General features: G+C 45.0%; 1 protein-coding gene across 1 annotated transcript in view; it reads left to right on the top strand.

The window, feature by feature from the left end:
* Positions 1-2,325: 2,325 nt before the first annotated feature.
* LOC132590571 (transient receptor potential cation channel subfamily M member 6-like) overlaps positions 2,326-12,810 on the top strand; it is an 80,312-nt gene continuing 69,827 nt past the window's right edge. Inside the window, exons 1-2 of the mRNA XM_060263508.1 lie at positions 2,326-2,489; positions 8,305-8,384. Coding sequence (XP_060119491.1) covers positions 2,472-2,489; positions 8,305-8,384 — 98 coding nt within the window. The 5' untranslated portion in view covers positions 2,326-2,471. The remainder of the gene's footprint in view (positions 2,490-8,304; positions 8,385-12,810) is intronic.

Here is a 12,810-nt window from a genome sequence, read left to right as displayed (position 1 = left end):
ATCCTATACGGGATATCATAAATAGATCCCTCTCTGAGGGGCTCTTTCCAGGGCCCCTCAAAAAGGCAGTGGTCCACCCTCTCCTGAAAAAACCATCACTAGATCCGGCTGAATTGGCACACTTATCGGCCGGTTGCAAATTTGTCCTTTTGGGGCAAAATTATTGAGAGGGCAGTAGCGCTACAGTTGCACTGTTTTGTGGAGGATGCTTCCATCCTGGAACCCCATTAGTCCAGCTTTTGCCCAGGTCATGGGGTGGAGACAGTACTGGTCACCCTGGTGGATGATCTCCAGCAGCATTTGGACCGAGGCGGTTCAGCGATACTGACGTTGTTGGACCTGTTGGCTGCATTCAACATGGTCAGCCATCAGTTGTTGATTCACCACCTTGCCAACACAGGGATTCAAGGGTTGGCCTTACAATGGCTCTCCTCTTTTCTCCATGGTCAGGGACAAAGAGTGGCGATCGGGGGACAGTCATCCCAGAGACACCTACTTAATTGTGGTGTGCCTCAGGGGGTGGTTCTCTCCCCGATGCTGTTTAACATCCATATGTGCCCCCTTGCCCAGATTTCCAGGAGGTATGGGTTGGGTTGTCATCAATACTCTGATGACACTAAGCTCTATCTACTAATGGATGGCCAGTCTGCCTGTACCCCAGAAAATCTGGATCTGGTGCTGAAGGCCGTGGCAGGGTGGCTTAAGCTGAGTCGACTGAAGCTGAATCCGACAAAGACAGAGGTTCTTTGCCTGAACTGCAGTGGCCTGGGAAAGGGAATCCCCTTACCAGCTTTTAATGTTGCGCCTTCAATGGCGCCCAAGGTCAAAAGCTTGGGGGTGCTACTGGAGCTTTCATTGACAATGGAGGCCCAGATAGCAGCCACTGCCAAATCCGTCTTTTTCTGTCTTAGGCGGGCAAGGTAGTTGGTCTCTTTCCTTGACCGTGGCGACCTGGCAACTGTGATTCACGTTATGGTCACCTTGAGATTGGACTACTGTAATGCCCTCTACATGGAGCTGCCCTTGTCTCAAATCTGGAGGCTGCAGCTGATGCAGAACGCAGCAGCTAGGCTGTTATTGGGGCTCTCCATGGGGGAGCACATACAGCCTGGGCTGCGGGAACTGCACTGTCTGCCGATAGGGTACTGGATTCGCTACAAGGTGCTGGTTATTACCTTTAAAGTCCTATATGGCCAAGGACCTTTCTACCTTAGGGACTGTCTCTTCCCATATGTTCCCCAGAGGGTACTCAGATCAGGGACACGGAACCTATTATCGATCCCTGGGCCAAAGGAGGCCAGATTGAAGAGCACTCAGGAGAGAGCCTTCTCTATAGCAGCCCTTTGTTGGTGGAACCAACTGCTGGAAGAAGCAAGAGCCTTGCAGGACCTTGTTCAGTTCTGCAGGGCTTGCAAGACAGCTGTATTTTGACTTGCTTTTAATTGATAGCCACTTATGAGGATACTCAAGAAGGCTGAAACTGAAACTCCTGAAATATATTATTAGCACCAAATTGTTTTAAAAATGTTTTAATTGTTATATTGTTTAAGGTTTAAATTAGTTAATGTTTAATATCTGTACATGTTTTTACTGTTGTGAACCGCCCTGAGCCTGCTTCGGCAGGGAGGGTGGGATATAAATCCAACAAAATAAAAATAAATAAAAATAAAAATTATCTGAAGTACTGTACTCCATTCTGTCCACTGGAGTTCTGGGTACCCTATGAAAGGACATTGTAGACAGAAAAAGGCAATCAAGAAGAGTTGAAGCACTTTGCCGGTGAGGAAAGACTAAACCATTCTGGGACTTTTCAGTTTAGGGGCAGGGGCTAAGTGACTTAAGAGGAAACATGGTATAGTTGTATAAAATTGTTAATGGATTAAAGAAAGTGACTACAAAGAACATTGTCTCCCTCTTCTGTAATACTAGAACTTGGAGGCAGCCAATTAAGTTGATGACAATAGATACAGGGTAGAGAGAAGGAAATATTTATTTACTGAGAGAGTAATTAAATTTTGGAATTCACTGCCTTCCATCACGCATTAGTTAACCTAAGAATAGTGAGAAATTGTATGGTATCCTGCATGAAGTGGCAAAGCACCCATTGGGTATGGTAGTTCTTTCTGCTATGGAAAGTTGAGCTGTCTCCATCCGCCCGCCCACTTATTGCTTAAGTATTGTGTAAAAACCTTGTTATGTAACTGGCAGAATTCACTGAGGAGGCACCTAAGTTGTAAAGAAGCTGCCATTTACTGAGAGGAAAGTGGAACATTAACCACTGGTTATCTAGTAATATGTGTGGTCCAAGGATCAAGCAAGGTCCTCCTTACTTGAATATCCATTATTTCCTGCTTCCCATGTTGTGGTTCCTTCAAGTGTTTCAGAAGCTAGTAAAGAAGGAAGAGTACAAAACTGCTGGCTTGCAAGCAGAGCTTTAACCAAGAAGGAAGACAAATACACAACAGTACAAGATGAAAGTTCAAGTAAAGGTAAAAAGTTGTAGACAGAGCTGTGTGGCTCACTGAGCCAGTGCTGGAAATCCTAGCATGCCCCTGTGACATTCTGCCACTGGTCACTCCAGACAGAAAAAGAGCATTTTAAGAAATCTTGCAAAATCTTTGCTTCTTTTCATTGCAGCTTGTAATTGAGCTGTTAGCAAGATTTATTACCTTGTACATTGGCCAAAGCTGAAATGAAGTGATGAGCGTGTAGAAACCATACCATAAGCCTAGGCTGTAATTGTAGTTGTTTGGTAAAGGTGGTGCATATGTTGATTTATTTCTGGTTCTGTAGTTTCAGTCATTCAAAAGGTGATTACTTGTAGATTGCAGTGTTTGCCCATGTCTATAAAGGTAGAGGAGAGATGGATGATACCATGGATGGCTTGGTCTATTAAAGTGGACAGTCAAATACTGCAATGTTATAGAACTGCAAAATGCAGTGGTTTATTCTGCTAGTAGCAAAGGAATAGTTCTCTAAAAAAGAATTCCTGACTCCACTCTTTTCAGCAATTAATTTCCACAAGGTTGCCAGCTGTTTTACTTGTAGAATTCCTTTGATTTTTGCATCTGCACTATAAACAAATATTTAGCAAGTAAAATTTTTGTCACTACTCTGTCCCCAAACTGGGAAATCTCACTGCTTTTTTTTTTTAAAAAAAAGCATGCATAATTCACAAGAATTCTGTCTAAACATAGTTATTAACCTTACTTGCAAGGAAGATTGTCAGACTGCAAATATTGTCCATACCTAATAATTCTAAGGCAACAAGAGACTATGCAACCTTTTGGCCTCTTTCTGACTTTTTCCTTCTGTAACAAGGAGGACTCCAATTGTATTCACATGGTTGATAGTTTTACATGCCATTCCCTTATCATTTTGGGGTTCAGATTATTTTCCAGTCAATTAACAGACAGGCTTGTGGAATTGTTTTTCATAATTTCTAGAACACAGTGCTTTTATTATCCTTATTAATCTTGACTCCTGTCAAGCCCCGAGATTCCCAGTAATGAAGTTCTTTGTTTTGTTTCAAATAGACTGGTTAATTTAGGAATTCAAAGGTGCCCAAGGAACATGGTCCTTGGAAATACTGAGATACCAGAGGTTACATGTTTCTATATAGCAGGGGTGGCCAACGGTAGCTCTCCAGATGTTTTTTGCCTACAACTCTCATCAGCCCCAGCCAGCATGGCCAATGGGTGGGGCTGATGGGAGTTGCAGGCAAAAAACATCTGGAGAGCTACCGTTGACTACCCCTGCTATATAGGATATCATAAACCATTACAAAAAAGCGCTTCAATCAAACATAAAGTTCAAAGGGTACAGCAGTAACTTTCTTTTGCACTACAAAAGCGTTCTAACACTACATCTTGAACTGATAAGGACCTTTGAAACTTAGTGAGTGCACTCTTCAGACATAGCATGCCTTTCCCAGTAACATAAACATTCTTTGCCAGATGGCAAGGCAGATGTGGTACTTAGGTTGTAAATAATGAAGAAGGACCAGAGCATTGATCTGACATTTGCTCAACCATCTTATATCAAAATATTCGGGCTTGACAGCACCTGTCTATGAGTTGGATCAATTACCTCTACCAATCAGTGGGAATTGTGTCTGAGACGATTCTTCACTTAAAACATTCTGTCTGGTGGGCCACCCTTGATTCCATTTGGGTTATTACCAGTCCATAATGTTCATTTAAATGAATTAATACTGAGGTTCCCAAATGTCTCTGGGCAGAATGTACTCACTCTGGCCTGCAGGCCACAGTCTTCCTTGCCCTCCTTGGGGTTCCCAACTTCCCAGGAGGGGCCTTTAGCTCTCTCTAGGATAGCCTGCCACCACCACCTGCCCTTTTTACAAGGAAATGCCTAATGGGACGGACAAGACTCCCATATGAACATATGAAGCTGCCTTATACTGACTCAAACCCTTGGTCCATCAAAGTCAGTATTGCCTTCTCAGACTGGCAGCGGCTCTCCAGGGTCTCAAGCTGAGGTTTTTCACACCTATTTGTCTGGACCCTTTTTTTGAGATGCCGGGGATTGAACCTGGGACCTTCTGCTTCCCAAGCAGATGCTCTACCACTGAGCCACCGTCCCTCCCCATCTTCTCTTCCAAGTTCCAGAGGTCTCGCCTCAGTGTCTTCTGCTAGCCCAGCACCTAGCTACACCTTGTGTGCCTCAGGGGAATAACCAGCTGCCGGGCTAGCAGGAGACACTGAGGCAAGGCTTGCCTTCCCCCTGGCCTGGACCTCCCTTTTAAATAGTGCATCCAAAACAGTAGGGGTCTTTGTGGTACAGAGAACCACTTCCAGAATCAAAAGTTTAAAATATTTATTTAAAAGCAAATGTTTACAAGCAAACTTTTACCACCATGCCAGTTCTCTAAAGATCCTCCATTATTTTTAGGATTAGTCCAACTCTCTAGGTCACATGGTCCAAAATGGAGGCCTGCTTCCAACATCAGACAAGAGGTCTATTCAGCTCAGCATCCCAAGGAGAAGAGAGACTGCCTTCCCCTTGCAAGGCAGTTTTAACAAAACTGTGCCTCCTTTCCCTGGCTCCAGTCAGCCCAGGTCAAGGCTTCCTGTCTCCAGGAAGCCCCTTCCTGTTTCCTGTCTAGCAAAAAGTCCTGCAAGCCTCTATGTTCCCTGCTTGCAGAAGGGGCAAGAGGAGAGGGATGACTGACTATTCCTTCATCTATATCCTGTAGCATTTCTGAAGAGGTATGCCTGGAAAATCATTGACAGATTTCCTCCTTCCCAGCCTATAGAGGTGGAAAAAAAACTCCAACTTGCTGTTTGCCAACCTCTCTTCAGGAGAAAATGCGTTTCTCTACAGCTTTGTTTGACCTTAGCTGTCTCTGCAATTATAAAACAATATGTCAAGAAGAAGGTTGTAACCTAGCCTTGTCCCTGTCATGCTACTTATCTGTGGATTTTTAATATGGAAGAATATAAACCCCCTCATGCAATGTGAAGTGATACAGTCCAGATACAGGTATACAAAATCATTTGTTGTTTTGTGAGAACTAAGCTCAATCACTGTGGGGAAGCAGCTTGAATGTACCTTATTTGCCAGTTCTGTGTCCATAGCTTGTTATTTTGTGGATCAAGCAACCACCAGATGATTAGTAGGCAACCAACATACCTCATTATAAACCTTCCTACCAATATTATTTGGGAACAAGCTGATGTGCATGACCAAAAATGTAGCTGCAGGTAAAGAAGATTGTGAAATATAGGGATAGGCGCAAATCAGGAAAATGAGGTTTGGCTAATGGTTCATGACATGCCCAGTTCATAAACCATGAACTGTCATGAATTTTTAGCTACCAGAACAAACCAGTTCAGTTCATGAGGTCTGTGACGTGGTAGAATGTCCCTTCCCTGGCAATGCAAACTCACAGGGGATCTTCAGCTGACTTTCCTCTACCTGTCCTCCAAATTTGGTGAGGATTAGATTTACGGGGTCAAAGTTACACCCTCCCAAGTTATGCGGTCTGCCCTCTGGAAAGTGCTTTCTGGGGAAATAGCAGGTGCAGGTTCAGATGGTTCAGGGGTATATAGAATGGATCCTGTGCAAGCTAGGGACATTGCAGGGGAAATCCCCTGGATGATCCTCTACATGCTTTCCATGTTCGCCTCCCCCTCAATTGCATTGAAGGCTGGGCACATGTATTTTGCTACCTGACTTATTTTTAAAAATTGTTTCAGCTATAATAACAGCCAGAGTGCAATCTTAAATGTGCATTAATTTAAATATATTGTTGCCATATTGGCTTTCGTTGCCGAATTGGCTTATTTCTTTGATCGCTATTGCTAAATGGCACAGCAGCATATTTTGTTAACATGATTATAAATATGATGTTTTTAGTTATAAATGTCATCGCTATCATCATCCGATCTGGTGCTGTTCTGTATATTGTGCAAATCTAAGATAGTTGTAACTTGTAAATGTTAATGATGGTTCACTAACCCTTTCTTGGGAAATCCCTGGAGATTTGGAGGTGGAGCCTGAGGAAGGCAGGGTTTGTGGAAGGAGGGACTTTGACAGGATCTAAAGCCACAGAGTCCACCTTCCAAAGCAACCATTTCCTTCACTGGAACTGATCTCTATAGACTGGAGATCAGTTGTAATACCAGGACATCTCCAGTTGCCACTTGAAGGCTGGCAATCCTAATAGCAAATAGACACCTGCATGGACTTGGGGAAGGTAAATTCCATTCCCTCCTCATTGTCATCCTCTCCATACCATCTCCTGTTTGCCTCCCATTTGCTCCGGCTCTGTCTCCCTTGCTAGACCCTGCCTTTCTTGATCCAGCTCTGTCTCCCTTGCTAGACCCTGCCTCTCCCTATCTGCCCACTGTAAGGAGAGACATCATCCAAAGTGCTTTCTCAAAGGCAGAAGAGCCGGCCTTGGCCATGATCCAGTCAGTCACGCATCCTGTGTAGTAGGGAACAGCCATCTCCCCTGGAAAAGAATAGAACAGACCTCAGAACTACTGGGTTCTTGGGGAGGGGATGCAGAGGAAACTAAAAAAGAGAAGGGAAGTAGGAGGTAGGAGAGGATTTGGGTCTCTGGAGGTAAGCTGTGAAGGGTAGGAATTCAGATCTAAAACCAAGCAGTCTGCACCTTTCTCAATTAGATCTTGAATCATTCATTCATTCATTCATTCATTCACTCATTCATTCATTCATTCATACCCGCCTTCTTCCAGAATGGGCACATCCTGGCTCTCCCTTCTTGTATCCTCTTCCTGCACTTACTGTTTGCTCTCCCTGCCTTTTTCTTCTTCCATTCTCTGTTCTTTCTTGCCACCTGCATAGAGCCACTAAATGTCAGGTGCCATTTTGACATTGCTGTTTTCTATTAGAACCCTGTCGTTTAAAATTTTTGTTGGATATGATTGAGCAAAGCAGGGATCCACATTGTATGATTTTTTTAAAAAAATTATCCCTGTAGTTAGGCTATCATAGGAATAAGATATACCATGTTTTGTCATCTCAAGTGGAGGCAAAATCTGGCTGGATCAGCATTTTCTTCCTTATCTTAGTGAATTCATCGGCTCTTGGAAAGCTTGAAAGCTTCCCCTCCCCATCTTCAACTACAGGTCATAGAAAGAGAATTCTAAACTCCGGAGGTCAAATGGGCATGTTGTTCTAAAGCCTTCTAGACAGAAGGAACTTTGTAGCTTGATGCAGGAAGAGAGACACAATACGAGGCTGAGTGTTTAACATAACTTTTTTTCTTAACAGAGCCAGTTTAGTGTAGTGTGCGGACTCTGGGAGAACCGGGTTTGATTTCCCACTCCTCCACTTGCAGCTGCTGGAGTGGCCTTGGGTCATAGCTCTTGTCCGTGAAAGGGTAGCTTCTGTGAGAGCTCTCTCAGCCCCACCCAGCTCACAGGGTGTCTGTTGTAGGGGAGGAAGATAAAGAAGATCATAAATTGCTCTGAGATTCAGAGTGAAGGGCGGGATATAAATCCAATATTTTATACAGCCCCAGCTCTGCCTTCTCCCCCATTTTTCTTTTCTCTTCCTACTCTGCTTTTTCCTTTCAGTCTATAGGAGTTAATCAGCCCAGCAATAGACTGCAGTCTCCCTAATGGGACAAGTTTCTAAACCTCATCAACAAAATAAACTACAGCAGTTACAACACAGCAAAAACAGATTGGTCTTGCTCACAATATTGCTATTTCTTAATTAAGGTATGAGCAATATAGACAGAGGTTCTTTGTACAGCTCTCACAATCAGATACCATTTATTGCTGTTTTTTAAGATGTGGCATTTCTATTCAGTCCCAGAAATCTTGGATTGAAGGCATCTTCTGTAAAAGAGAGTGTGCAAAGATCATACCGAGTTCCAGAGATCCACACAGGTACTAGTTTTCCTTTTGGCTGAACTATATAAGGGAGGTATATAGCCATACCATGATAGACTTTGAAGACATATTTTATTTATAGTATTTATTTGTATTCCATACCACTCCTCTGGTACTATATAAGGAATATACATAGCAATACCATGACAGACTTTGGAGACCTATTTTAATAATTACAGTATTTATTTGTATTTCATAGCACTGAACTCTGGTAAATACAGGAACTGTGACTACTAGGGTTGCCAGGTCCCCCTAGCCACCAGCGGATTGCCAGATCCACTCTGAGAAACTCCTGGAGATTTGAAGATGGAGCCTGGGGAGGACAACAATCTCAGTGGGCTACATTGCCACAAGAGTCCACCCTCCAAAGCATCTGTCTTTTCCAGGGAAATTGCTCTCTGTAGTCTGGAGATGAGCTGTAATTCTGGTCCCACCTGGAGTCTGGCATGCCTAGTGATTATTGAAAACATGAACATTTTATTTAATTTGGAGCACATTGTTCCAATCCCCCCCTTCTTTCTCTCAAGTAGGTGGGCATTTACATAAGAACATGGCAGACATGTTCATCTTTGTGGCTTCTGTGCAGGCACACAAGGGGACTGCGCTTGTTCAGATCTGCCACCAGGAGGAGCTAGCGAGCTGAAAAGAAGCTTCTAGTATCCCAAGAGGGTTGGCTACCTCTGCTATCCTGGTGAGCTTCCCAAAGATCACATGATGTGGGAGGAGCCAACACCCTCCCTCAGTTCTCTTTTAGCCGCCACGCTGAGAGGATGACTATACAGCGAGCTGCGAGCACTATTACCTCAGAATGCCTTTATTCAAAACTTGCAAGGAATGTGGGGCCAAAATGGCTAAGACAGACGAACATTCTTCCTGTCTGTTATGTCTGGGCGAAAGTCATAAGCTAGCCTCTTGTCAGGCATGCAATCGCCTCACACTGAGGGCTGGGGATAACAGGGCCGCGCATTTAAAGGCCGCCCTCTGAGAGAAATCCTTAATGGCCAGAGAGAAAGTCAGACCATCGACTTCAACCACCAATAATGGCGACCGCTCCCAGCCACCCTCCACAAGCTCTGTGCCTATTGCAGCCAAGACCTCTATGTCAGATGATCCTTCAAAACCCTGAGCAGTGTCAGAACCACTGGCAAAGAAGGCAAAGACAAAAGAAAAGTCTCACGGCCACCAATGGCATTTGCCACCATCACTGCGATGGCCGCCAAAGCAGCCACTTCAGGAACTGGTCGGTGCAGAGACTCTCCATCGGCTCGGCACCACAGTCCGGCACCGGACCGCCGCCGCGGTTCCAAAGGGGGACCGCAGTGTCGGAACACATCTCCATCGGTACTGCAGCTGCGTGGCATGTCATCCACTCTGCACCAGCATTCAGCTTCCCATCGCTCCCGGACTCCTCCTTCTTCAGAAGTGGCAATTATAAGTATGCAGACTGACAGTCCCAGGAGTCAACACTCCCGCCGACAGCGTTCATGTTCCTGCCACTCCCAGACTAGTGGCCACAGTTCCAAGTGCCTGCACCGATCTCCATTATCCAGGGGAAGGTGCTCTTTCTCCAGGGTTCACCATCGAACCGAGAGACATGATTCCGACAGCGGTTCTGACATAGCTTTGGTGCCATCTCCAGACGGTGCTGTTGGGGGACACGGTGCTGCCTCCCCTTCGGAAGAATTGTCTTCATTTGCTGATACAGACAGCCAAGGCTCTCAATCTACAATATACAGCTGCAGGACCGAAGACAAAGGATCCTCTCATGCAACCCCTATTTCATCATGATTCGGGACCAGTAGCATTGCCCATGTTGCAGGGCATTGAGGAGATTATTCTATCCACTTGGGCAAAACCTGTTTCCACTGCACCATCAGCACACCATTTAGAGACCCTGTATCGCCTTAATGACTCAGATTGCAGTTTCCTATTTATCTATCTGAAACCCAACTCCTTTATCTCTGAAGTGATACCAGCAAAGGGCTGCCTTGGCTCCCGTAATTCACCCACTGATAAGGAAGGGAGGAAACTAGACTCCCTAGGGAGGAAGATCTACTCTTCAGGTGCCATGGGAATCAGAGTGTCTAATTTTGCTGCTGTAATGGGGCTTTATAGCAGAGTCCTCTGGCAAAAGATAATTCCATTTATAGCAGACTTACTGCAGGAGAAGTAACCACTGCTACGGGCGCTGATTGATGAAGGGGTACACCTCAGGAAGTGGCAAGTTAGTGCCACACAACATGATGCTGATAGTCATAGTTGGGCCATGGGGTCAGGGCTCGTTTTGCGGAGGCACTCCTGGCTTCGTAGCTCCACCCTTCCACCTGATACTAGGGTAAAGCTGGAGGATCTGCCATTCAAAGGTCATGAGCTAGTTAGTGATCAGACCGACGAGATGTTGGAGTGCATTCGCAAATATAAGCTCCAAGCCAAGTCATTTGGAATTTCTTCAGGCACGTCCTCACAGCCTAAGCCCAGGTATTGGTCCCACCCATACCAGAGATCTAACTACTCATATCCTAAGCCTTTCCACTTTTCAGAGGGCAAATATCAGTCCAACGGCCATCGCAATGCCAAGGGTAAACAAGGGTCTAGTCATAGGCCTAACCGTGACAATACAGGAAGGGGTTCGGATATGTCTTGACTGACCAATACATGTATGTTTGGAGACAGTTTGTCTCAAAATTTGTCTGCATGGGCTGCTGTTACTTCTGACCAATGGGTTTTGTCTGTAATAAAGGAAGATTATTCCCTGAAGTTTGAAACTGGGCCCAGCTGTTGGTTATCTTCCGTGGCTGGTTCACAAACAGAATCTGTTTCTGCAGACACTATGAGCATGTTACAGAAAGGTGCTATTAAGGAAGTTGTGGATCCTGAGTCCTCTCCAGGATTTTACTCCCCATACTTTATAATTGATAAAAAGGATGGTGGTACAAGACCAATTTTGGATCTACGTAACCTTAACAACTTCCTGACGACCCCAAAGTTTCGAATGCTGTCGCTAAAGGAGGTCCCCCTTTTATTAAACAAGTGTTGGTTTGCTAGCATAGACTTAAAAGATGCCTATTTTCATATTGCAATCCACTCCAGATCCCAAAGATATCTTCGATTCATTCATGCAGGTCGAGTATTCCAATATACTGTCTTACTGTTTGGCCAGGCATCAGCACCGAGAGTGTTTTCTAAATGTTTGTCAGTGGTAGTTTCTCATCTCCGTCTCCAGGGAGATAATTTATATTCTTACCTTGGCGATTGGTTACTGGTAGCCCAAGATTCCTCAACACTGCAGAAGAAAATAGATCTTACTCTAACTACACTTCATGACCTAAGGCTAGTGGTTAATGTAAATCTCAATTACAGCCCTTTCAGACCATTGAATACATTGGTGCTGTGCTAGATTTCCAGCATGGTAAGGCTTTTCTCCCATTAAATTGGGCAGAGAAGATCTGCAATTTGGTAAAAGCATTGGGTGCTTGCCAGTACAGACGGGCTCAGTTCTTTCAGAGTCTGTTGGGCCATATGGCTTCCACTACAGCGGTTACACCGTTTGCTAGATTACACTTAAGGCCGTTACAGAATTGGTTTGTGCGCAGTTTTCACCCTCACCGGGAATCCCTGTTCAGGAGACTCATTTTACATCACCTTCGATGGTGGACTAAAATACACAATCTCAGGGTTAGAACTCAGTTTGGAGAAAGATCACACCAGATCCAGGTGTTTACAGATGCCTCCTTAATAGGCTGGGTTGCCCATTGCTCTCCATGGCATGCCCAGGGTATTTGGTCACCAACAGAATCAAACATGCATATTAATCTGCTAGAACTCAGAGCAGTGAGAAGAGTTTTCGTCTCTTTTGCAGGAGTCATAAGGGGATGTAGTCAGCACCGACAACACCACTGTCAAATGTTACATAAATCAACAGGGAGGCACAGGGTCTCTTCACCTATGCAGAGAAGCTACCTTACTCTGGAATCGGGCGATTGCCAACGAGGTTCAGATCATAGCGAACACGGAGGCAGATGCCCTGAGCAGGAATTTCCAGACAGCACACGAATGGTCCCTCTCAATTCTATACCTTCAAGCTGTATTCAGGAAATGGGGACTTCCCCGGATAGATTTATTCGCTACACAGCATAACGCAAAGTGCTCCTAGTATTGCTCCAGGGCAGGGGTGGGACCAGATTCTCTGGGGGAATGGCAGCCTGTTTTACATTTTCCCACCACTGCCACTGCTGACGCCAGTTGTAGCGAAACTTCGAGCAGATCGTACCAGGGCAATTCTCATAGCTCCCTTCTGGCCACGACGACAGTGGTTTCCCAGCCTATGGGATCTAAATCGAGGAATTTACCACATATTCCCAGAAGAGTCAGATTTGTTCCTTCCACCATTCCTCCCACACCTGAACCTCAGCACTTTCCGCCT

The sequence above is a fragment of the Heteronotia binoei genome, unplaced genomic scaffold, assembly GCF_032191835.1.
Source record: "Heteronotia binoei isolate CCM8104 ecotype False Entrance Well unplaced genomic scaffold, APGP_CSIRO_Hbin_v1 ptg000303l, whole genome shotgun sequence".
NCBI classification, from domain to species: Eukaryota; Metazoa; Chordata; class Lepidosauria; order Squamata; family Gekkonidae; genus Heteronotia; species Heteronotia binoei.
Note: the sequence above shows the minus strand (reverse complement) of the source record. Positions and strands in the feature narration are given on the sequence as shown.